Here is a 26,554-nt window from a genome sequence, read left to right on the forward strand (position 1 = left end):
AAAAGATCAAGACATTATAGCAGGGCTTCACTAACCAAGTGGTGAACTCATGGTGGCTAGCCCATCTTTTATACTGTTATATTATATCTGTAGGATATATCCTCTTATGTACAGTCTACATGGGATATGAGTGTGTGTGCACAGTAAAAATGGACTGTAATATTACCTCAGAGTGACTATACAACCAAGAAGGTTGTTGTTTTTAGCCATTGTTGAGTTAAATAAAAGATTAAGGTCCTCCTGCTGAAACATGAGCAGGAGGAGGAGCTAAAATAACAGAAATGAAAAGCAGTATTTTGCGTAATTTAGATTTTCAAACAATTGAAACAATTTTTTTTCATCACATTAGTGCCTTTCCATCACAGCAGAGCTGCGTATGTTTTGTTTTTTTGTTTGTGTTTTTTTTTGTTTTGTTTTTAATTTTATTTAATTTTTTACTTGGTTATGGTTATTCTCACTTTCTCCCCTAGTGTCTTTGCTAAACGAATTAAGTCACTGACTTCGTATCCATGATGAGTAAAATTCACAACAAAATGAACTTTTTTTTTTTTTTCTTTTTTCTTCAACAGGAAACTACTGGAACAAAAAGCCTAAAACAGTGCTGCTTAACGTGGATAACTGTCGAACAGAACGTTTGACCTACTTTGATGATCAAATTGTGGCTACTATAAGAATTATTCTGCAGCATCCTGGAGACTCTAGCACCAACTTCACAAACTGAGTGCCAAGGCATATGGGAGAGTCACTTCCTATATAGTATTTTTCCATTTATATAAATGTATCCATCTCCAGCTGCGTCGTATCGCAAGCCACATGCTTATTAAACTTGTGCCTCATCTCGGAAAACAACAAAACTGGATAATTCTGTTGACCTAATTTTAAACTTGGAGTGAAAATGTCTGTATTCTAATCATCAGCAGCTTCCTTGATCACATTTCTTGGATGCTAAGGCATGCTTCTGCAATTAGTTTAAACTCTGACACTTGTTAGTAAATTAATGTAAATGTTCATCCTCTGTGAGGGAGCTGCAGTTTAGTTTAAGTAAAGCAAGTGGTTGTTATTTTTCTAGTGAAGGCTTCTAACAGAGATAACACTTAAGATAACTCTAGATTGTTTAACGGGATAAGTCAGAAGCTGATTTGATGCCATACAGTTTTTATAAAAATTTTTGTAGAAAATATGCACTTTTTTTCCACTCGCGTGGGTTTATTTCATTTCATTCAGTACATACTTTTGCACCGTGTGCGGTTGCTGCCTGTATCATATTGTTCCCCTGGAATTTCTTTCTTCTAAGCGTGTGTGTGTGAGTGCGCGCCTTTTAACACTTCAGATTTTTCGGGAAGTATTTCTACCTATTTCTAAGTGCCCTGTCTTTGATGCTGTTGTAACAAAAATGCACCAGTACATCACTGGCCTGCTTTTACTCTCATATACGGCTATGCTTGTGAAAATAATGCATGTAAATCTGTGCAGACACAATCCTGCAGAGCTGTCAACAACATGCGCATATTGTACAGATGATAGGAGAGTGGTCAGAGCAGATTTCAATCTTGGCATGTTTAAAACTTGACAGTACATGTGCTTTTAAATGAGTTTGTGTGCTCTTTGAATTTCAGCCTATAAACTGATTACCACTCAGTACACTTCCGGTCCTGTAAACATGAAAACTACATAGCATCTTGGTGCTGAATAATTAGTCAAGTTCCTCAAGCTTGTAGCCAGTGTTAAGTGCCTACTGTATTAATTCTTTCACATGTTCACAGTTGTCATGTTTCACCTGGTGAATACTGATAATCACAAATGTAAACTAATCATCAACAACTCAGTAATGTTTTGCAAATGTCTGCTTCTCTGACAACAGGGTAAAACTGCAAAATGTTAATGTTACTGTAGATTTTCAGAGCTCCCATATACAACACTCAATATTGTTAAGATTATCATGTTTTTGTGTGTACATGTGTTGAATTTTTATATTAATATGACTATTGTTGATGAGCAGGGTTTCTCAATGTATGCATTCTCAAGTGTCTTCCACTAGCTTGTAAACCCTTTGAATTATATAGATAGAGAACATCTCACTCTGTGGGTTTTGTTTTGGGGGGCGGGATTAACTGGACAGTCTGCTTATATTGCAGGGCGTCACAGTGTTTTATCACTCAGGGTAGGCTGTCTTTGAGCCCCTGTTACAGTAAACCTCTTTTTCTGGCATCCAGTGACATGATAATATCAGGTTCGGTGTTTACTAAACTCAGACATGATGGCTGAGAACCTAACCAGTTTTGCCATATAATAAGATGTGTAATAACAAAAAAGTGGAAGCATCTGCCATCAGGGTATAACTAGGTCAACACTTGCTGTCCTAATAAGGCACAGACTTTGCATGCTTGTTTGCAGAAGGAGGAGCTACTTGTATCATGGCTATGCAATTAGAAGTACATCCCACAAGTATAACTACTCAAGATTACACAAATTCCTCATGAGTCGGCTTTTGGCTGTATGGTCAGCCACTGTATGCAGGAAATGAGGATATTGTTTATTAGACTCATCAGACTGATTTGAACCTAAATGCTGGGAGCAGTAACACAAGACGGTACTATTACTGTATCCATCACTGGTGGTGTTAATAAGCTGTTGTCAGGGTAGTTCAACATCTAGCTCATAGAAGAGGAGCAAGCGTAACACTTTTAAATGTTGCAAATGCAACGTTTCACCAAACATGAGCAAACACAGCCTGTTTCTGTGCAGTTTGTCACACTATGCCTGCAAGCCAAACATACAGCTGCTGTACTTCAGTGAAAGCAAGAAATGAGAGATGGCTTCACTGAGAGAGAGGATATAAGAAAGCCAGGACAAACAAGGAAGGAGTAAGGACAGTTCAGCTTATAACATCCCAATTCGTTTTAGAGTTATTTGATCAGATATTGGATCTATGAACAGGAACTTTTATTCAACTATTATTTAAAGGTTGTATAAAAATACTGGGACATTTAGTGTAGGCCACACTGAGTTTAAAGGGCTTTGGTAAAGTTTAAATCGCTATATGGGTCTAGTGCAGTGAGGTTTTCATGAGTTAATGTTAGGCTACATGAAGGGTGCTTCACATCAAATGAAATTTAAGCTGATTGATCAAATTCTACCTTTTAACCAGCTTTATACTGTCTATCTGTGGGAAATCAGGCATGTAACATGTGCTTGCATGAATTTTCCTGTTTAATTGTGGAGGGGCAAGCTCACCCATCTGTACCTGACAGAGCAATTTTTTAAAAATTTCCTTTGTTGTTCTCTGCGTGTGCTCTATATCACGGATGCTCAAGCTGTGGGAATTATTTAAAAGTAGCATTTCAGTTAGAATAAACTTCAGTCCCTCCTGTTAACGTTATTTTGTCATTATATTAATTCAAAAGGTTAAGTTAACATGGGGGGGCTCGTTTTTACTTCTGTGCTTTGAGTATATTTCAGAGACTGTGCTTTTTCAACTTTTAAGTAAAGCAGTTAAATCGCCACTTCCACTTTTGCCAGAGTACTTTTCAACACAAGTATTTCAACTCAAGTAATGTGAGTGTGTACTTTTGCCATCTCTGCTGCACTTTGAAAATTTGTCTCCAAAAGTTCTGTTTATCGGGATATAGCGTTTTGTGGGAGAAAATTTGTCTTTGAAGTTTGACTTATGATTGTTTGACTGTCACACCCGAAAATTCTGAAGTACTTTGTATTTTGTGTTGTACTGGAACCTTTGTCTAATAAAAAGACTTTTGACAGAAAGACTGTCACACCCATCTTCCAAGGGCATCTGCAAGTCCTTACTGGCCCATAGTCTCCACCCACAGATGTCTCAGGACACTTTTTACTCCAAAAAAGAATACTACACTGACCCTCTAGACTCTCTTAAAATATATATTCTTATTATAACATTAAAAAAAATAAGCCTGGTTGTCAGAATATAAGCAAAATTGGACTTTTGTCTTCCGAAAATCTATAAAGAAACATTGTGCTCTGTGTATGCTGAGATCTAAAGGTTTGAAACTGGGATTTTAAAATGTTTCAGGGGATTGAACAATAAAACAGTTTCTATACAATGGGCCAGATTTCTCTGTATTCAAAAGAGGATAAAAAAGATTTAAGTTACCACAGTGTCAGTGGATTGTTTTTTAAATGGAGAAATACAAAAGCAGCTTTCTTAGTTATTAACTAACAAGGCTTCAAACAGTAAATGTAATCTCAAATATGTCTTAATATTAATATTAAACACTTGATATTAAAAAATAAAGTGCTTGCCCACCATACTTTGGCTTGTGGCCTTCCTTTTGTTTTTTATACTGTATGTTACTGGAGCGTTCATTTCTGCAGATCTTATTCTCTTCTCTGTGCACCTTGGAAGTATAGGAACAAGTTGAAGTTTGCCTCAAACCTCTACTCTCGTTTTCAGAAAGGAACCTCATCTGGTAATGGTCAAGGAGATCAGCATCTTTAAATCTTTTTATGAAGACGGTGTGTGCGTCTTTGTCACGAAACATACTTGATGAGAATGAGAAGCCACAATAGTGCCCTCCAGGAGCCAGAGAGAGAAAGGCCATAGGAGACCCACGTCATCTGCAGCCCCCCAACCAGTAGTGAAGACCCAATGCCACACTTCTAGTGGCAACTGTGTTCCCAACCAAGCCAAAACAGGTGGTGGTGGTAGGCCCCAAATTTAGCTCTCATGGGCCACAGCCAGTGGACCAGAAGTAACAAGGTGCCTACCCTTCCAGAGGACAGCCATGCTGCCACGAGCCAATAGCAAGGCTCCAGGTGGCCAAGAACCACCCGACACCCAGCAGAGCACTGGGCCTGGGGCTTGCTGACCCTCTGAAGTGTGTGTGGATGTCTCCACAGAGTGTAGGGAATAGGGTTGTACGCGATAATAACTTTTCAGATTAAACATTATCTAACAAATCTGGAACATTTTTACTTTTGAACTCTGACCTTTGGTCCCGCTGCATGTAAAAATAATTGTTGTAACAGTCACTGCAACACAATTATCTGACAAGTCCATTAGATGCTACATTACAAAGAGGGGGTTTTCTTAGATAAAAGTCACGTGACAAAAGCAAAAGTGGAGAGGTCAAGGATGAATGGATCAAGATAAGAGGAGAGAAACTTCATTGACAATTACTGCTGTCCAGGCAGCATAACGCAAAACTGCTTTCGTGTAAAGTGGAAGGTTCCTTTATAACCCAGTGTTGGACAAATACATTGTCCAACACTGGGTTTTGTACTAACCCTGACACACAAAGCATATGTTTTTCAATTTTGGAGTGTTTATTTCAATTAAATTGGATGTTATTTATAATGCTCCAAAACACAGGAGCAGTTGTCTCAAGTTTCTTTATACTGTAAGATAAAGACTGTACAGTACTAGAAACAAGCTCACCAGATTACTTGAGTAATTTTTTTTATTATTTTTTTTAACTTTTTACTTTTACTTGAGTAATAAGTAAGAGTAATAAATGTTACTCTTACTTATTTACGATGGATACTTGACCAAACCAAACACATGATTTCCTGTGATCAAGCACTAGTTAAAAAAAAGTTAACTGAGAAAATTGCTTTTTCCCCATTTTTACCTCATTTCAAATGCTAATACAGTTGAAATTAAAGAGATAATGTTGTTGGATGATATGCAAAAACTCAACCTCTCAGACTGACCAGACTATGTCACATGATATAGCTTGTATGATAGTTAAATGTATCATATTATAATCACAACATGTGATGTGGCTTGTCTTGACCATCCACAACATTTAACCTAAAAATAATTTTTTTTTAAAATAATTAAAATGGGGAAATGATGTAAGGACAAATGTAGAAATAATAGCACTTACACCAATCTTGTTTAGTAAGGTGTTCAAGGCATTCTAATCCATAGCAGTGTGAAGAAACACAGTCCCTCCTCAAATCTGTGCTATATTTTTGCCATTTTTCAGGTGGAACTGAAGAACTGTGACATTACTGAGTTTTCATCCATGCATCCATTCATTTTCTTAACCATTTGTCCACTTCAGAGTTGCAGGAACTGTATCCCAGCTGGCAGCCATGACAGAGACACAGCCAACTATTCACATCTATAAACAATTTAGAACCATTCAATTTATTTTCTGTCTTTATTCTTCAGTTTAACCGCTGAGAGTTGATCTGTTCTTCGGGGCAGTGTCAGCACACAAAGAACTGTAATAAAAACATTCTTATTCATCATCTATGTCCGTTCCATTGTTGTAACATGCAACAGGTCCTGCAGGAAAAACCATGCCATTTTGCAAGCCTGTTTATTCACAAAGGACTTAATGGAGACTATAGAAAGACAAACGTTCATTACATTTTCACCTCGTTTCAAATGCTAAGGCATCTGAAACAAAAGAGATAATGTAGTTGGACAAGATAAACAAAGAAACCAACCTCTCAGACCGGTCAGACTGCATTGTCTGAATACTGGTGAGGTTAAGACAGCAAACAGGGTGAGAGGAAAAATATATATCATTGTGCAATGTACCACATTTTATACATTTGACTAAGTATGGCAAAGCAATGGATCACATAACGTGCCTGCTGATCAAAGAACATATTGCCAAAGTTATGACTCTTCTATAGTCCTGTTATAAATCAGCATCAATGTTCATTCTGTTATGGAGCTTTCTTTGTTGAAATTGTTGCTTTACTACTTTCGTTACATTCCATCATAATGTCAGAAAAGTTTGTAAAGAATTGACAGTCACATCTTGTTAGGAAATGGAGAGCAAATTTAATTACCAGCATATGTATCACAGATCAATGAGTACAACAGTAATCATTTCAGGGTTTAAGATGAAGGGACTGTAAAGTACATCACTATAGAGCAATTACATGAAAGAGAAAAAAGGCTGGAAGATTTAATGTAGCCACACAGCTACACAGAAAATAAAATGCCCAAGCGCCCTTCAGGATGAGGGATATTTACAGCGTAGAATCATATTTAGAATTTACACAGATTATCATCAAGAAATATAGTTTTTTCCTCCATGAATCAATTTTAATGTTATTTACTTTTCTTTTTTAATATTCTAGAGCCCTCCATTCCAGGCTGGCTCCTTCCATTTTTATATTATCCATTATACACTGGACTATATACACTGGACACCACTTGACTGTAATCTATTGCAATGATAATTTAACTACAATCAGGGGGTCTGGTCCACCCACAGTCACATTAATAAGCAGCCATGACCATGTCACACCTACATTAACCAAACTTTTATGTTCCATTTCCTTCAACTTTTAACGATGAAACACTGCAACAGAGAATCTAAAGTAGGTTATTGGATCTCTTACCACTGAAAAATTCCTTTATGGCCCTAAAATATCTCTAGGAGTGTGTTCTGACGTTCTTGTGCTATTGCAGTAATCTGCTAAAAGATTTTTCATCTTAGTCCAGTTTTCAAAGTTTTCTTTTGCTGTGTTGATGGTCAGTTGTGGAGGGTACTGTTGGCTTCTCAGAGGTCGGCATCAAAGGGTCTGCTGTTGACGGTGTTCACTGAGCGGGCAGGGGGGCTCTTGGCCCGTGGGAAGGACACATCGTCATCCATTGAGTCCCTGGAGTACGGGACGCTACTGTTGCTGGCAGCGCTCCTGGCCCGACTGAGATTCGGCACTTCAACGCGCCTGACCGGGGTCTTCGGTTCTCTGCGACGCATGACCTCTTCAACCCGGACCTCTCCTCGGTTCTTCCCTCCGCAGCAGCGGCAGATCCCGATGAACATAACGAAACCGCCCAAGACTTCAAATATCCCGCCGATGTAGCCCAGAATGATGCAGTAGCCGACTCGCGGAGTTATCGATGCTGTATTGACATTGGGCGTTGTGATGTTTGGGGGGCTGTGCGTGTACCAAGAGATCGGTATGATGGTCAAGACGCCTGAGCAAAAGATCAGCAGTCCACCCACACCGGCAACTACCCAGTTAGGCCTGTCTTTCCAACAGCGGACCCCCGGGATGGCAACAGCCAACCCGATTAGAGTCACGATGAGAGAGGCCACCATCATACCCTGTGCAGGCTGTATGATCTTGTTACTGAAGTACTGGGTGTCCGTTTGGCCGCACCGAGCACCGGAGCTTATTGTGGATGCAATACAAATATCCCAGATTCCTTGTTCAATGAAGTTATCGGAAGGAAGATTGCTAATACCGTTCAGAGTCCTCCAGTTTGGGGCCACGGTCGCGACCAAGTCCAGCACCCAGCCGCAGGGAGCCATGACCATCCCGAAGATCAGGATGCCCGGAGTGCGCAAAGAGAGCCGCATCCACTCCTGCGTTGATTCCCTCGGCATGATCGCGGTTGTTGTGGTGGTTGCTGCTGCTGCTGATGTGCCTCTTCTTACTCCTAAACACGTTGCAGTGACTAATTTCTACTGGGGCGATCAGCTTTGACGGCGTCGTCCTAAAAAACAAGTCCGACTGAAACTCAGCAGTGGGCGGGCCTTCATCTTCCCTTGCCCGTCTTGCCTGCCTCTGTCCCCAAATAGGACAGGTGTGGCGCTGTGTGCGTATGGGCGGGGTGCGCTTACATCTTCACCTGTAACTGCAAAAAGCAGAGTGCGCGAGCGGTGGGGGGCGGGGGTAGTTTCGATTAGGCTTTTTGTCGTGCCAAAGTGTGATAAGTGATAAAGGATAAGAAAGATAGAGATTTTTCTTTTCAGAGTAGCTGTTTGAAGCGTGGTGCAAACGTGTCTTCCGCTTTTAGGAGGTATTTAAAGCTTCTAATAGTGAAAGCTACCCAGACTTAAAAACTTAGGCAAGATATGATTTTTCGGATCTCCGGTTGCATTAACCTCTTAGGACCTGGCGTCGACATATGTGGACATCATATTTTGGGTTATTTAGACTATAATACTCAATTTTGCTCTACAAGGGCCTGATATCCACTTACGAGGACATTATACAGCTTCTGTTCTATCAAAATTTTAAATGAATATGTGGCTCTCATTTTTCTTAGAAACAGAAATCAGGTAAAAAAAAAAAAAAATTAAAAAAGGATCTGGTAATTCTTTGTTTTTACATTCATCGGGTCAAATATCAAAGAGAAATTAAAAATGCATGCTGTGGAAGAGTTTTAGGAGGTTAAATAACTAAAACGTTTTATTTATTTATTTTAACTCTTGTTTCATCAGAAAAAAGGGTTCTTGGGATTTTTTTTAAGTGTTCTGAATGATTAAGAAAGCGAGTAGTGTATTTAGTAGAGTTGCGTACCAGGACCCAGGGCTGGACTTGGACGAAAAATCGGTCCGGGCATTTTGAGAGGTATTATACAAAAAACCATAAAGCCTTTGAATAAAAACTAACTCTGTTGTGACAGTGATATACACTTTCTTGTTGTTATATATGTCTCAATCTAATAAACTTAAACCTACACCACCCTCCCTATTCTGGTATTCTAAACAGTGCTTAGCCAAAACCCAAAGTCGAGTTAACCTCCTGAACTATCTACAACATATGGTGGAAACCTGAAATTAAGACAGAGGAGACTAGAGGTGAGACATGATCATTACTGAATATTAAAAATAATAAATGACAGATTTAGTGATATTTTCATAAACTATTTATTTACCACATCAATAAACAGCACGGCAGGGCAAAAAAAATTTTCTAACATGGCAACCTTTAAAAAGTGAAAGGAGACAGAAAGAATAAAACTTAATTGATTTTTTGATGGTATTTTACACACAGTACTGGTACAGAATCTAGAAAATGTGGGAAAATACTGACATCATATACAGTACTTAGGTACTTCTGAAGAAATTATGATGGGACCCTGAAAAAAAATTACTATGTACAATAATGGATTTCTATACATTTTACATCAGATGAAAACGTTGGTTGTAAGATTCAGATAATTATTTGTTAAAAGTGAGACATTTTAAATGAGATTAACAAAAGAAAACATTTCTTCCTTTTCCCTGTTAATGCCCTACCTGGCAGTGGCGGTCCTAGCCTGTTTGGCGCCAACCCGTTCTCACTCCCGACACGTAAAATACTCCTCTGGCGCCCCCCACCCCACACAGACACATACATAAAACATATTAAGGATTGTACATCAACACTCCCTCAGGTTGTGTGTGAGACTTTAAATCATCAAACTGTAAAATATAAATTTTAAATTGTTATTCATCCCTTTACCCCTGGTCCTAAAGTGTATATTTATTTTCTTACTCTTCTTATATATACAGGGAGTGCAGAATTATTAGGCAAATGAGTATTTTGTCCACATCATCCTCTTCATGCATGTTGTCTTACTCCAAGCTGTATAGGCTCGAAAGCCTACTACCAATTAAGCATATTAGGTGATGTGCATCTCTGTAATGAGAAGGGGTGTGGTCTAATGACATCAACACCCTATATCAGGTGTGCATAATTATTAGGCAACGTCCTTTCCTTTGGCAAAATGGGTCAAAAGAAGGACTTGACAGGCTCAGAAAAGTCAAAAATAGTGAGATATCTTGCAGAGGGATGCAGCAGTCTCAAAATTGCAAAGCTTCTGAAGCGTGATCATCGAACAATCAAGCGTTTCATTCAAAATAGTCAACAGGGTCGCAAGAAGCGTGTGGAAAAACCAAGGCGCAAAATAACTGCCCATGAACTGAGAAAAGTCAAGCGTGCAGCTGCCAAGATGCCACTTGCCACCAGTTTGGCCATATTTCAGAGCTGCAACATCACTGGAGTGCCCAAAAGCACAAGGTGTGCAATACTCAGAGACATGGCCAAGGTAAGAAAGGCTGAAAGACGACCACCACTGAACAAGACACACAAGCTGAAACGTCAAGACTGGGCCAAGAAATATCTCAAGACTGGTTTTTCTAAGGTTTTATGGACTGATGAAATGAGAGTGAGTCTTGATGGGCCAGATGGATGGGCCCGTGGCTGGATTGGTAAAGGGCAGAGAGCTCCAGTCCGACTCAGACGCCAGCAAGGTGGAGGTGGAGTACTGGTTTGGGCTGGTATCATCAAAGATGAGCTTGTGGGGCCTTTTCGGGTTGAGGATGGAGTCAAGCTCAACTCCCAGTCCTACTGCCAGTTTCTGGAAGACACCTTCTTCAAGCAGTGGTACAGGAAGAAGTCTGCATCCTTCAAGAAAAACATGATTTTCATGCAGGACAATGCTCCATCACACGCGTCCAAGTACTCCACAGCGTGGCTGGCAAGAAAGGGTATAAAAGAAGAAAAACTAATGACATGGCCTACCTTGTTCACCTGATCTGAACCCCATTGAGAACCTGTGGTCCATCATCAAATGTGAGATTTACAAGGAGGGAAAACAGTACACCTCTCTGAACAGTGTCTGGGAGGCTGTGGTTGCTGCTGCACGCAATGTTGATGGTGAACAGATCAAAACACTGACAGAATCCATGGATGGCAGGCTTTTGAGTGTCCTTGCAAAGAAAGGTGGCTATATTGGTCGCTGATTTGTTTTTGTTTTGTTTTTGAATGTCAGAAATGTATATTTGTGAATGTGGAGATGTTATATTGGTTTCACTGGTAAAAATAAATAATTGAAATGGGTATATATTTGTTTTTTGTTAAGTTGCCTAATAATTATGCACAGTAATAGTCACCTGCACACACAGATATCCCCCTAAAATAGCTAAAACTAAAAACAAACTAAAAACTACTTCCAAAAACATTCAGCTTTGATATTAATGAGTTTTTTGGGTTCATTGAGAACATGGTTGTTGTTCAATAATAAAATTATTCCTCAAAAATACAACTTGCCTAATAATTCTGCACTCCCTGTATTGTTTGTTTACTTGCACTGCTGTAACTGGAGCCTCGTCGTCTCTCTATCTACTGTACTGTATGTAGCGAGATGACAATAAAGTTTACTTTGAACTTCAGCAGCGAGCAGGCGCACTGAGGGCTCTCGCGCTCACTTTTCGCTTATAGAATTTCAAAAAAACATCGGTGCAAATTATAAATCGTATCATAATGTCTGTGTTTTCATGTTTGTTGGTTTTTTTTAATTTTGTTTTATTTCGCGAGCTCCAGCGAGCCAGAGAATCCCCCGTCGCCCCGCCCTCTCCTCCCTGTGCCACAAGCAGCAGGCGCCCTCGCAAACGGAGGGCGCCCTTACCCCAGCAAATGGCGCGACAGAAAGCCAATCGGTGCCTATGCCATTCCCAATGTGCGCTGGCTGATGTGGGGCAGCATGAGTACGAGCAATTTATTTATTTATTTTTGCCGATGCCCGTGATGCCGCCCGGGGCAACCGCCCATGTTGCCCGCATCAAAAACCACTACTGCTACCTGGCCCCCTGGCAAAACTTTGCTAGATCCGCCCCTGCACAGTTACCAGCTGTCAGCTACTAAAAAGGATCCTGGTGTTATTTGTCTCTCAGAAACAGTTCATAACTTCCCTTCAACTCATTCATGTCACCTAAAAGGTAAACCTGTTTCTCCATCACCTGTTCAGCTCTGATGATTCAGTAAGGACATCTCCTGGTTTCATCTTCATGTTTCCCTCTCACCAGATATACAAACCGATATCATGACCAGCAGGTTTACAGCTGTGGCTCCAGCAAACATCAGCTGATACTAGAAATTAATATTAAATAAATTCTAACAACAGCTGATCAAGCTTAAACGTGCTGCTGTTGTTTAGCGCGACATCCGCTGGTTTCCTCTTTCTGGCGCAAAGTGGGCGATAAAAAACAAGAGAGAAAAGCCGATCAGCTGATCATTGATCAGTTTCATGATTGAAGTAGAAACAGGAGAGGGAGGGGGAGAGAATGAGAGAAGAAGAGGCAGCTGTGCAGCGAAAGACACAGAATAACTCCAGCTTTGTGTCTTTTTCATTGTAGCTGAAGTAGGGGACAAACTGTGTTCCTTTTCACCTCAATACGAAACACGTAATATTTTCTCTGAATACGAGACGATTCCGTTTTTACATCATAGCACCCGCCCAGCTGTATACACACTAGCTAGTATGCAGTTATTGTAACTGACTGTAAAAAGTCAGCACAATGAAAATAAACTACACCTAAACTTGGTGTATATCTGACCCAGATAGACTGCAGGGGATAACTTCTCACCTGAAGTTCAGTTCACCTAATACCGGCGGCCGCCTAGGATCTCTCCTCCTCCGGCTCACCTTTCCCTCATCCACCTGCTGGCCTCCACCACTTGCTAATGTTAATAAATCTGTGGAAGCTCCGCCATGGCCACCACCAAACAATTTAGTTCTTTTTACAGATCTGCCAGAATCTGGCCAATCCACCACCTTTCATTGTTTATAAAACATCTGCCCATAAAAACAAAAAATCACCATCGGCCCATCTGGCAAATGCCCGGTATGCCCGATGGCCAGTCCAGCTATGCCAGTACCACAAGTACACATCAGATCCATACACCAGTTAAATGATGCTATAAGAATAAAACACAGAAATAACCGAAACTGATAAACTTCTATATCAATAAAAAATAAATATATTAATAGGGCAATTATTAAAGGTAATAATATTCAGGTAAAACATTTGCAGCCTGAAGTAACTGCATCCAAGTCACTGAAAATCCCCCTGAATTCCTTAAGGTTTAAGCTGATTCTGCAGCAGATTCCAGGAGGAAGAAGTTGCTAATTTCATTGCTATTTTATCCCAATTTACTGCAAACCTTTTGGGCAGACAGAAACAAAATAAAAGGAAGAAAAAAAAGGAGTGCATTTTCAACAGTATGTTTCAGTTTTTCTGCAGGACAGAGAAATTCTGCTGTGGGATTACATTTTAAGAAATGGAAGTGCAAAACTACAGATAAAGTTCTTGTTGCCCTAACAGTCCTGTAATAATAAAACTAAGTTTTTGCTTATTTTACATTTTATTTATTTAGTATTTTTCTGTGAACTATCACAAATTATTTAAATTATTTCAATGTTTTATTTTGGTGTAGTATGAATGGCAATGTCAGGAGGAAAAACTGTAAAATTTCTGAAGAAGATTTTCAGAAATTTTCTGACTTTTGAGATTTTGGACTTTTCTACAGTGAAAAGTCCAAATAATGCTTTAGCTGCTACTGCTGGAGACTGAGCCAGTATTTTACTTCATTACAAAATTCACACTGAACTGACTGGCCAAGTTTATAGAAATATATATGTGAGACCTGGAGTCATCATGACTTTGATTTGCATGGCATGTGGGTTCTGTGTGTTGGGGAATCATAACTGGCAAGAATGTAGTTCTGCAGGAATCTATTGAGAGCAGCTTGAATACCTTTCTGCCTCACTCTCTTTGTTTTTTTCTCTCCCGTGCCTCTCTTTCAATATTCTGTCCACACATGTGTTTGTTTCTATTTTTTTATATCCTGGTTTTTCTAGCTTCTTCCCTCTTTCTGGTTGTGCTTGATGTGAGATTCTGCCAGAGCATCAAAAGAAACCCGATTATTAACGAATGCTAATAAGGTCTCTCCATAGGTAGGGGGGGATCATTCATGATTCTCAGTGCTGTAAACACCTTGTCAAAGAGCTGAGATGAGGGTGACTATCTCACAGAGCTAGCAGCTTTACTGATCTCTTTAAGGAAAGTGAATCAGTTTCTGAGAAAGTCAACAACCTATGAGAGGCAGATGTTACAGCCAGACCCTACATTGTTTAGGCCGACCCCGTTTCAGCTACGATGGTATTTGTCCATCAACATCTCCTTTGAGCGATTAACTGTGATTGCTCAAGTCACCAAAGGAAGCTCAACATTTAAGTATTTTATTTTATTTCAGTGCACTGATAAGAGCAGCTGTATTTTCCTACTGCCTTCAATAGCAGCTGTTTACCAAATTAATACAAAATGCGACATTTTTAAAGTAAGATTACTTTGCAAGAAATATCTGAAATATACACAATAAAATACAAAGTCATGTGTTCTTGAAGCCATCTGTATCTTTATTTTTCCTCAGAATTGTTTGTGTTCTTTGACACACAGAGGACAAATAAACCAGGTACGACAGGTATGTGAACAAACCAGGCAGACTTTGTGAACCAATCCTTTTGCCACATCATTTGTACACAATGCCTCTTTCCCTTATCATCATAGTATGACTCATCAACTTTATCCCTCTGTAGTTATTTCAACTTTTTCTTTCTTTCTTTCTTTCTTTCTTTCTTTCTTTCTTTCTTTCTTTCTTTCTTTCTTTCTTTCTTTCTTTCTTTCTTTCTTTCTAGGTAAGTCATAAAAAATAAATCACAATCTGAAAAAAAACCCCAACCTTTAGCTGTTTTCATTCAAAGTTTCATATATTAATGTCAGTCTTCCACCACCGGTTGTATGTAAGCTACATAACTTCACAGCATTTGTATCATGCCACACATCACAGACCTTTATAAGGTGAAACTGGAGCAAATGATTTGGATGATAGCAAGTTTTGGTTGCCAAATACATACCACTCATGCAATGTAACAGTTTGTTCATGTGAAGTAGTTTTCATTTTCCAGGTTGTGAGCCCTCAGGAACAATGATGTGTGCAAACATACGCTGAAATTTTGACGTCACATTTCTAACCTTTCTTCACTGTGCATTTTATGTTAATGACTAGCATCACAAATACAAATGGCAAAAAGCTATTTGTTGATAATCAGAGATAATTAATAATTTACACATGCATTTAATTCCAGAAAATGCAACATTTTTGGCTAAGGAGTTTTCAGCAACCCTTTATCGCTTTAACTAGAAAACAAAGGAAAAGGTTCACCAGGTACAAGTCTGATGCAAACAAGGAATGACAGGAACTCTAGAGACCTTAAAAAATAACAACTCACACAAAGTCAGACATAACCTGCACTTCCTGATCATATTGAAGAAATACTGCACATACCAATGTTATATGTGTCATAAATTTCAAACGGATACAGAGAGTGCATACGTTTTGAAAATATGCCTATTTTTTCATGAATTTAATTGCATTTACTAGATTTTTGTGAGAGAAATAGTTTTGTTTGGGTTTCTTGTTTATGCAAAAAAGTAGGTAAGTGTTTTGACTAATACTTATCAAAAAGATAACTGTGTTAGAAAATAGAATAAATTAATTTATTTGACATCAGTAAGGACAAATATTAGTCAAAATTTGTCAGAATCCTCATTCATTTAAGAAACACTAGGACCTTTATGCTTTTGAAACTTTATATTGCTAAAGTGTTTAAAACCTGAACTTGTGAGCTTGACTAAAACAAAAGAATCTTAAGTATAAACTATAGGCAACTGACAATGTGTGAGAAAATAGGTTACATATAGTACTAAATTTAGGAGCAAGATTATAAAGAACTACAGCAAAAGCTTCCAGTTTTCTCAGAGACTATCTGCCACTCTCTAGTGGCCAATTAATGAAACCACTAGAATATTCTTAAGTACACTGTTCACGTTTTATAAAACTCTGCACCCAGACTCTGCCTTTGATGTGTGGTTCACTTGCCAGTCATTTCTCACAGCATTGCTTTACAGCAAAAAGGGCCTTAGCTCAAATCTGCCAGAGTTTTCATGGTGTTAGAGGAGACTGTCATTTGGCTTGTCAAACTTCAAACACATGCAGTGAAAAAGTGAAAAAAGTAAAGAATAAAAAAATAGCTATTAACTTTCGATGATGTTCAAAGTAAGACAACCCTTTAACATCTGAATGGAAATGTGTAGATTCTTTATTGACACAAATTTTGTGGACTGATGGCTGACTTGATCTTTAGTTTGAAATAATACAATATGAGAAGCCAAATGTTCTTTTCAGCATCTCCAACTATTACCAAATGTCTCCATCAGGTGGCAGTGTTGAGCCAGAACACCTGACGTTTCTAAGCGCAAAGCAATGACTCAAAGCAGTGGACTGAGAAGACTGCATACAGAACAGTCTTGTTATTTGCAGACTATGTAGATGCACGGAGCTCCCACAGTCACTAGGGGGGCCCCACGCTGCAATCTCAGCCACAACATACAGCACCGTGCAAAAGTCTTGAGCCACCTCCGAATTCTTTATATTTTTCTTGCAAGGAGCCAGACCTTTCAGAAAGTCTTGAGTAATAGGTCTCCAGGCTTTCTGAAGGTCTTTCAAAGTTTTTCTTTGGATAATGTCTGATTTTTCACTCATTTTCAGTCCAACCAATTTACCTGACCATCAAATTGTTGTCCGTATATTCGTGGAGATCAAGATAGAGGTACAACAATAAGTGTCTGCATCATGCAAACTCTGCTTTCATCTAAAAAAACAAACAAAAACAAACCTGCATCTTCCATGTATGCGTGCACACTATTTGCTACACGTCTTTCTTTCTTACCTATCAAATTATAATGAAATTAGGGGTTAAACTTTAAAAAAAAAAGAAAACTAGTAACACCCAGGCTCATTAATATTAATTTTATTTTGCAGTCTTTTAACGACATTAAACATTTTCATGTATTCAGCTGAGAATAGTGGGAATATTAATGTGAACATGGAGGCAAAATAGAATAGAAAACATATGCCTAAATATATGTCTTTTTAAAAAGACATATAGAAAAAGGGTACGCGCATAAAAATAAATAAAGGTGGCAATTTTATCTTTTAATTTTATTTCTATTTCCACTTGAATAAAAAATATATATTTTCTCTCCAAAACAAATGCAACTTCATAAAAAAACATTTCCAGATTTTGTGTGTACTCGTGTCTTAATTTGAAATCTTACCAGTCAAGACATGCTGATATTCCTGTATTTGAATTAAAGATATTTTTGACCCTAAATCCATAAATCCACGCAAAACCGAGCGGAAGTTTGGCTTTCCTGACAGGAAGTTGTCAGCAGTGTTATTGTTGCTAGTGGGGACTGTTGTGTTGTGAAAATGGCGACATCTCGTCGCTCCTCTCAGCAGCAGCAGCCGCCAAACTCCCTCCTGTCCTCCCCGCCCCGTTGCTCCTCTCACCCTGTCACCCCGTCCAGCTCTCTGCTAGCATCCATTGATAATGCCAGCTCCCTCCCCCACGGAGCCGCGATGGAGAACACCGGTGACGGTGAGGTAACACCAGCCTCTCCCACCACAACCTCCCCTGCTTTGGCCCTCACTACCAGTAGCAGCAGCAGCACCACCACCAGCAGCAGCAGCACCACTAGCAGCAGTGCTAGCTCCCCGACCACCACCGAAGGTAGCGGCACCAGTCCCGGTTCTACGCCCGACTCGAGCAGCGGGAACCCGGGAAGCAGCGGTGCAAACGGTTCTTTCAGGGAGTTGTTTGAAGCCTGCAGAAATGGTGATGTTTCCAGGGTGAAGAAACTCGTGGATGCGGTGAATGTGAACGCCAAAGACATGGCTGGACGCAAATCGACACCCCTGCATTTTGCTGCAGGTAAAGACAACGAAAACCACTTTTTTTCCTTTTAATTGAATCAGGCTTCTTTACAGGCTGTCTAGCTGTAAGGTGCGTTTAAGGTGTGGGAGTGACCGGGAAGAAACTAATATTAAAATCCACGAGTGAGAAGCAAGCACATGCTTTAGCAGTAGATTACTCATCAAGTTTTTAAGGAGCAAAGATCTGACATACACTTCTAAAGAAGAAACAAAACACTCAGCTAATGTCCGAAACATTAAAATTAAATATCTAATATTTAATTTTTAGTCAAAACCACTTTTCAGCCTCATTAAACCATAAAACCAGCTCATGATCCATTAATTTGCTGCGCTCCTTAAATTAACGATCAATTTAGTCTGTAAAATTGGATTGCATTCCAGTATAATGTAACCGTGTTCACCATAACTTACCGCGGAGTACGTTTTGCTTAATGTAGAGCTGCCTCCGACTCCTTGTACTTTCCTACAGAGAAAACAGAGAAACATCTTCCTGTGTTACTGCGTTGTTACACTACACCCAGTCACACCCAAAATGCCATTAATAATTGATTTCCAAAGGAGAAGCAAATTTTACGTGCCAAATGTGTGGAGAGAGGACACAAATTAAATAATGAGCGCATTAAATAACATCGTGGTTGAGTAATGGTGCGGTGTGTGTGTGTGTGTGTGGCATTTGTAGATAGAGGCATATGGTAATTTGCATTTTTAATATGTTAAATGTTTGCAAGCTGGCTTAAAAAGGGCATGTGACATTTAAATGGAAAACAGAAACAAATAATTGAAGAAACTAGAGTGATTTTATATCTAAAGACTCAGAAAGGTGCATGTACATTATTTACATGTTCCAGTAAAACAGAAAATATAAGGTTTAAGTGGTTGAGCAGATGTAATATAATCCACTGGTTGTCCAGCTGTGTTGGACGTTTGAATCTTCAAACTTACCTTTTGTGCAGTACATGTGTGGAAATCATTTATATATGCATTGACATTAAAGTCTGCAGCAGGTAAACAGTCATCACTGTGACAGAACATCGACCTTAGTTTAGCTTCATTTAATGAACGCCTCTGTCACAATGGACTGTTCGTTTTTCCTTGAGGAAGAAGAGCATGAATGCTTTTTCTAAAAATGCTTTGGCAGTCCAGAAACAAAAAAGAAAAACATGCACAGCTGTTTTACATCACAAGCCTTTCTAATCCTCAGTAGCCTGAGCCAAATTAACAGATTCTCTTGAGTTACAAAGTGAGTTTGAGACAAAACTGGAATGTAAATAGAAAAAAAAAAACCATAATTAAATGACTTATTTATTGTAGATGAACATGAAAAATTTACGTGATTAAACAGTAAAACTAAGTCCAGACCTGCCAGACAAGGCTGTTGCAGTAACTTGTTTTTAGTGCTCTGGCTTCATAGTTGATCTTCTGCTTTTATTTTCAGCACTCGTCTCCCTTTCTGCCTCTCTTTTAGGTTTTGGGCGGAAAGATGTGGTGGACCATCTGCTTCAGACGGGTGCTAATGTGCATGCACGAGATGACGGAGGTCTCATCCCGCTGCACAACGCCTGCTCATTTGGTCACTCTGAGGTGAGGCTTCATACCATGTTAATGTACTCATCAGAAGACTTCTGTCATGTTTGCATTCAGGAGGGTTTACCTTGTAGTGACGTAAGTAGATGCTTCCTAGATGAGTTTTAAACACCACACTCTCTTCTTCACCTCACAAGAGAAGTGTAGAAGAGAGGACTGCCAGGGTGGAGTGGGTGGAGATGAGTGTCAGGGGTGATTTGTGACAGAACGATGGCAGCAAGAGTGAAAGGGAGGGTTTACAAGATGGTGGTGGGGGCTGCTATGATGTGTGGTTTGTAGATTGCAGCACTGAGGGAAAGACAGAAGCATTTGTTGAGGCAGAGATGAAGATGCTAAGATTTTACTGACCGAAATTGATCATACAGGATGTCAAGGCACTCTTTTGTACAACAAATTATGAAATGGATTTTAATTGAAAAATTATTGTGCAAGAAGAACATCCATCTATCTTCTTCCGCTGGAGGCTATCCCAGCTGTCTTAGGTTAAGCGACAGTGTACACCCTGGACGGGTCAGAGAGTCAAGTTCTGCTTGGTTCAGCAGTGCTCTCCCCTCGATGCTCTCCACAACCAGAAATCCACCTGGTTCTTCATCCATCTAAACTTCATAGATAGGTCAGCTGACATATAATAGGTAGGTATTGGTTAATTGGCTGAGTCACGCCCAAGTAAATACCGGACTAGATCATTACTGATGAGGAGGAGGGGGGGTGACATAACCCCCATATGTCTGAAAATAACACATGCATGAAATGCATAAGGAGGATGCTATAAATATACACACAGGTTAAAAAAAAAGGGGGGGGGGTCTTTAATGGTAAAAGCACATTTGTTAAAAGATCCTTATTTATGTCTCTAAAATGTAAAATATCTAAAATTTAGACTTAAATTGTAGACTTAAGATGAGATGTCTAAATCGTTACTTCTTCTTTGGCTAAAATAATAAGAATAATTAAATAAACATTACTCATGTGAGAGTAATTTAGCTGGTAAAAAAAGAAAAAAGGTGTAGTTCATAAAAACTCATTGATAGAAGAATCCTCATTCATACCTCTGGGGTGCAGACTCTTACAACGGAATATCCAAGATGCTTCTCTTTTTTTTCCGGATAAAATTTATATTGCCACCTCTTTTTTTCTGTTTCCTGTCTTGTATTTAAGCAATTTTTACAATGTTTTACTATGACCCTGATGAAGGCCACAAGCCGAAACGCGTTGGTCAATTATTAAAGTTGTTCATCTTCCCTCAAGTGTTGCTGGAGTTCCTGCTTTGTGAATTCTTTTATCCTCTCCATGCACCTTGGAAGCAAGTGAAGTTGTGCCAGAAAATCTTTTTTTGCTGCGATTTATCTTCATCCATCTAGCCATGCCTGACATTCATTCAAGTTTTTAATCCAACTTTAACTGGATTTATATCGAGTCACACACAAAGTTTTTTATATGTCGCCAAAGAAGAAGTTAAAATGAGCTCCTAATGAAGGTTCCAGCTATACAGATTACACTGAGCATATCTGGAAAATGACTCTCATTCCCCCTTTCTTATTCTGCTCATGAGTGAGCATGCAGATGTTTTGGATTATCTCTGACAGATGTGCTAATCCTTTTTGTCTTCCTGGCTTTTTACTACAGTAATCAATCCAGCATTCACGGTTTCAAATGTTAGAGAGCTTTTGGAGCTTTGTTGGAGAGCACAGAAAATTGGAGCAGTAATGCAAATGTATTATCACAGCAGCGGTTAACATTTTGATGACAGATACTTGGAAACTAAAATTGATCACTCACACACAGCTAAAACATTGAAAGTGGACAACTGCCTTGTTTTTGTTTTTTTTTAAATCAATTTATCTGTGTCTGGATTATGGCGGGGCGATATGGCCAAAAATATTTATCATGATATATATTTGAAAATTTGCAATAATGATATAACTGACGCGAGACAAAACTCCACAACTTTATTAGTGCAAAAAAACCAAACAAAAAACAAACCCCATCAATGTATTTTCACTTAAACAAGCAGCTGTTTTTTTTTATGTGCATTAAAGCTAATTCCCTGCTGACAGTTTAACCAAAAGGCATTTCCAGTGGAAATTGGCCGACATGTCCTCAGCATAACCATGTATAATATTCACAAAACTTAAAAAGAGGTTATACACACACAACGCGGTAATATTATGTTGAAGCACAGCACGCATCACTCCGCGAAGCTCCTGCCTACAATAGCCGTAATTCTCCGACAATCCATCAAGCGGTGCAGCTTTGTACTAAAACATTTTTTGACAGATTTTCGAGCGCCATGTACGACATAAACTCGGTTCGAGGTCAGCACAACCAGAATTGATACATAAGGCACACGGGATTATAAGGGGCACTGTCGATTGTTCAGAAAATCAAAGGAATGATTTTAAGTGCGCCGTATTTTCCGAAAAACAGTAATAACGACGGCCCGCTAGCATGCGCTACCAGAAATTGTGCTTTGTTGTGTATCTGACAGATAAAAGCCAAAACCAGTTCCACAGCACTGAAGTTGGAGCATTTTTACAAATCAATTCTGGTTCATTTGTTTCATTCAACAATCCGCTTTCGCCCTCCTCATTCTCTGTGGCCGCCATGCTTTTTCCGCCATGTGCGTATGAAAACAAAGGCACTGCGCATGCGCGTTTTGCCCATATTCTACCGGTATTACCGTGAACGGTATGATATGGCTCAGCCCTAGTCTGGATCATGATGGCAGTCCAGACTTTCCTCTCTCAGCTGGGAAAGGGAGAGAGTGGACGCTGAGGTGTTCCCAAGTTGCCTCACGGAAATTGTCTCTTCACTGTGTCCTGCTTCTGTCCTGGGATCTCCTCCCAGTTGGACATGGCCAAAACACCCCACCTAGGAGGTATCCCAGGTAGTATGCCTGAACAACCTTGACTAGTTGTTTTCAGTGTGAAAGAGTCATAGCTCCAGAATGACTAAGCTCCGACTAAGCAACTTTCTGTAAGGGAGAGCCTAGACACCCTTGGGAAGCTGATTTCAATGGCTTGTATCTGCAGTCTTATTCTTTCGGTCATATCCACTGCTTGTAACCATAGGTGAGGATAGGGACGTGAATTAACTAGTAAATCAGCAGTTCCACTTCCACGCTCACCTCTCTCATTACCACAGCTGACCGTTACAGCATCTGAATGACCTCAGAGTTCACTCTGTCAGTCTCCCACTCCCTTCTTGCTTTGCTTGCCTTTGGATTGAGTGGTGGTCAGAGGTGGAGGCCTTGGCATTCCTATCTTTTATTGTTTTTTTTTAAAGTGTAGCAAGTAGCAATTATAAAAAAAGATTGATGTAGCCTCTGTGACATCACCTACTGATTTATGAAATCTTTCGAAACGCAATTATCTGGCTGTTTAAAAATCAGAGAGAGAGGGTTAATGATAGCTGCGGCTAGATTGCAGATTAGCAACATGCAAACATGCTTACTTCTGCTAGAAAATGTGGATATGTAGAACTAGAATCTGAGAGATTACTTTAGGCCATTAGAGGAGCTGCAGTCTTGGACCATCTATTTGTCTTCATTGTTCAGCATTCTGCTTTGCGCTGCTTGTCAGCAGTGCAAAGGTAAAGTGTTCTGTGGCCATTATGCTCGTACGGCAAAAGTGTGAACACATTCTCTCAATCTCTTTCAGTCCCACCTCTCTTGACACATCACATCCACTGCTGCAAGCCGCGCTTTGGTGACGTTTCGGTCAGTCGTGCGCTCCTCGATTTTTGTAACCTTGCGTGTTTTGCTGTTGCTGCAAAAGTGCTGTACAGCCAGATTAGGTGTGGTTGTGCGATGTTGTCACCAATACAACATTAATTTTAAGAGTATGTTGTTAGATTTTCACATTTGTTTTGCAGGAAAAAAACAACTCAAACTTCAAAGCAAAGCAGTTTGTAGTTTGACTTTTTATTTTCAAACTGTTGCTCTGTCTGTGTCACACATGCAATTATTACATGTTATAAAGTAAAAAAAAAAGAAGAAAAAAGAACGATCTGAACACCCATATGCCACAACCTTTTTATCGTAGGTGGTGTCCTTGCTGCTGTGTCAGGGGGCTGACCCAAACGCTCGAGACAACTGGAACTACACTCCGCTGCACGAAGCCGCCATCAAGGGCAAGATAGACGTCTGCATAGGTGAGCACACAAAACACACATGGCAAAAATGCCAGGCCATGACCTGTACAAAGGGGTTTGCATTAATGACTCTCACTCAAAAAGTGTGCATTGCACAGCAACCATCAGTACATTCAAAAATGTGTTTAGTGGCATTTGAAGGTCTCGGTATTGCTATTTTTCTTGTGTCTGTTGGCCCAGTAAGATTGAATTAACCGGTCGTGTGAACAGAAGCAAAACAGAAAACAGTCAGTGCTCGAACTGGTTGCCATAATAGTATTCTAGTTTGCTGCATTGCTCCTTTGGGTACAGTAAAAGCCAATGTTTATTTTTTACAGTCATTTAAATATATTTTCTCATCTTCGTTGATAATGCTTTGGGAAATTTTTTTTTCTAAAAATTAAAGTTTGAATTGAAGAGGTGTGTTTGTGCAGCAACTCACAAGCTGGAGTTTGAAATGTGTAATCATTATATAGACATTATATTAGAAACTTTAACGACCCCAGCCCATGCTCTATACTGCTATGCTTTTATTTCCCAGTTAGCTTAAAGCAGCAACTAATCTGTAAACTGTGTTACTGCCTATTGTTAGTCCCCCACCCACCCCACCCCACACAGGGGACAAAAGGAGCATTGATTTTTTTTCGTCTTACTTGTGAGTTCACATTCCTGTTGAGATGGTGCAAAGCGATACTAAAGTGTTTGATCCCTTCAGTCCACAACGACCTCTGTTTGGCCGTCTCTGTCATCACGACTCGTTGTCTGCCTGTCAGCAGCAGAAAGGAAAGTACCTTTCAAGACGGTCTATACCGGGCTGACTGATAACAGCGACTTGCTGAGCAAAAATAGAGTCTGAGTAGGCTGCGCGATGGTTTTGAAGAAAACAACATTGCATTTCTTTATTGATTCATTGATTTTTAGTTCCCTGCCCTTTTGTTGTGGGTAGGCAGAGTCTTAACTATGGTGAAACTTGCAGGTTCTAGCCTCACGGGTGCTTGTAATCATTTATTATGGATGCTCTCGCAGCATATCTGCACCGGGAGATTTGTGTGATTTAACCAGCTGTGTGTAGAGATTACATGTAACCAAGTGTCACAGACAGTCTTAAACAAAAATAAAAAAGCCAACTTGTATCCTGGGGTAACGGTTGTCTCACACGCATCTCAGATGAAATTGAGTTGCAGCCATTCCATGAGACAGGTGAGCGATGGATTCCAAAAAGGCTTTCTGGGTGGATTTACAAATGAAGATTCAATTCCACAGAAAAATAGACGAGCTGTGTTACTGATCCCCGAGGAAAATCAGAGGTAAACACGATTGGCCACAAACATGAAAACAATCTGAGCTGTAATCTTTATGATGTTTGTGGAAAAGTATTGCTCAGGATGAGGACTAAGAACAAATGACTGCATGAACACTCAGTGACACCTCGCCTGGAGTGCTGAGAGCAACAAGGAGGAAAAGTTGTGCCAGTCTTTTTTCTTTTTTTCATAGTTTCTGCAGGATGCCAGGGCTCTGAGAGACTGCGTAGCAGCAATGAGCTTTGTGGTGCTGTGATGATCCCTGAGAACCAACTTCACTCTGCTCTCAGAGGTTTTATCGATTTATCAATAATTATGAATGAGACTGAAATTGAGGTAAAAAGGGTTAAATCTGCTGTTGACTTTCTCTTCACTCAGTCATGTTTAGTGTTGGTTTTCAGTCTAAGCAGTGCTTGATTTTAAAACTTTCTGAAAACTTTAGAAATGAGATGAATTCAGAAACTTCAAGCTGAATCATACCAGGAAATAAAGACTTCACATTTCCAGGTTCAGTTTGGCATCCTGCAGTCGGACTTTTAATGAATTTATGAACGACACACTTTGTGTTTTATTGTTTAATTATATTGACATGACATTTTAAGCACAGCATCAGTTGCAAGTGAAATTCTCTGTGGTAGCTCTTTATAGCAGCTGGCTTTGTTTTACAATGGCTCATTTAAGGTCTTTACAGAGCCGCACTGATGTATTGGCTAATATTTGCTATTTGTTGATGAATTGATACGTGCATTTATAACAGCCAAAAGATTCTTTGTCGATGTTGCATCTTTGTAACAGCTGGTTTAGGGTTTCTGTAACAGCCAGTTTTGAGTGTCCACAGCTGGGTGCTGGGTGTTTAGGGTTCCCCAACATCCGTTTCGCTTTAGGGTCTGTACAACAGTTTGTTTAGACTGTTTGATTTAAGGTCCTAAAACAGCTGACAGTACCAGCTGTGTGACCCTCTCTTTTTCAGTGACTGTCTTATAACCTTGACCTCCTCCCACGTTGCTTTCTAGAGATGTGTTTAAGTGCCCGTCTTTACTACACAATTTTTTGTTTGTCCCCGTACTGTACTTAATCAAATTTGACGTTGTTTACATTCGATCAAATATCGCAGTGAGAGTAGCTGTAGGGCAGGGGTCTGCAACCTTTAAGACCCAAAGAGCCATTTGGACCCGGTTTCCACGCAAAAGAAAACGCTG

The 26,554-nt window shown here is 39.7% G+C and overlaps 2 protein-coding genes across 3 annotated transcripts in view; one reads left to right on the top strand and one right to left on the bottom strand.

The window, feature by feature from the left end:
* Positions 1-1,490: 1,490 nt before the first annotated feature.
* Positions 1,491-8,459, bottom strand: cldn23.1 (claudin 23.1). Its single transcript, XM_042224798.1, has one exon. It carries the CDS (start codon positions 8,334-8,336, stop codon positions 7,503-7,505), a length of 834 nt encoding a protein of 277 aa, XP_042080732.1. The 5' UTR covers positions 8,337-8,459; the 3' UTR covers positions 1,491-7,502.
* A 9,331-nt stretch (positions 8,460-17,790) lies between these two features.
* Positions 17,791-26,554, top strand: part of LOC102299711 (poly [ADP-ribose] polymerase tankyrase-1) — a 108,228-nt gene continuing 99,464 nt past the window's right edge. For both annotated transcript variants that reach the window (XM_005931861.3, XM_005931863.3), the window contains exons 1-3: positions 17,791-18,337; positions 19,805-19,920; positions 23,967-24,075. In XM_005931861.3, the coding sequence (XP_005931923.1) occupies positions 17,836-18,337; positions 19,805-19,920; positions 23,967-24,075 (727 nt within the window). In that variant the 5' untranslated portion in view covers positions 17,791-17,835. The remainder of the gene's footprint in view (positions 18,338-19,804; positions 19,921-23,966; positions 24,076-26,554) is intronic.

The sequence above is a fragment of the Haplochromis burtoni genome, unplaced genomic scaffold (genome assembly GCF_018398535.1).
Source record: "Haplochromis burtoni strain Fernald_Lab_line unplaced genomic scaffold, NCSU_Asbu1 Contig_151, whole genome shotgun sequence".
NCBI lineage: Eukaryota > Metazoa > Chordata > Actinopteri > Cichliformes > Cichlidae > Haplochromis > Haplochromis burtoni.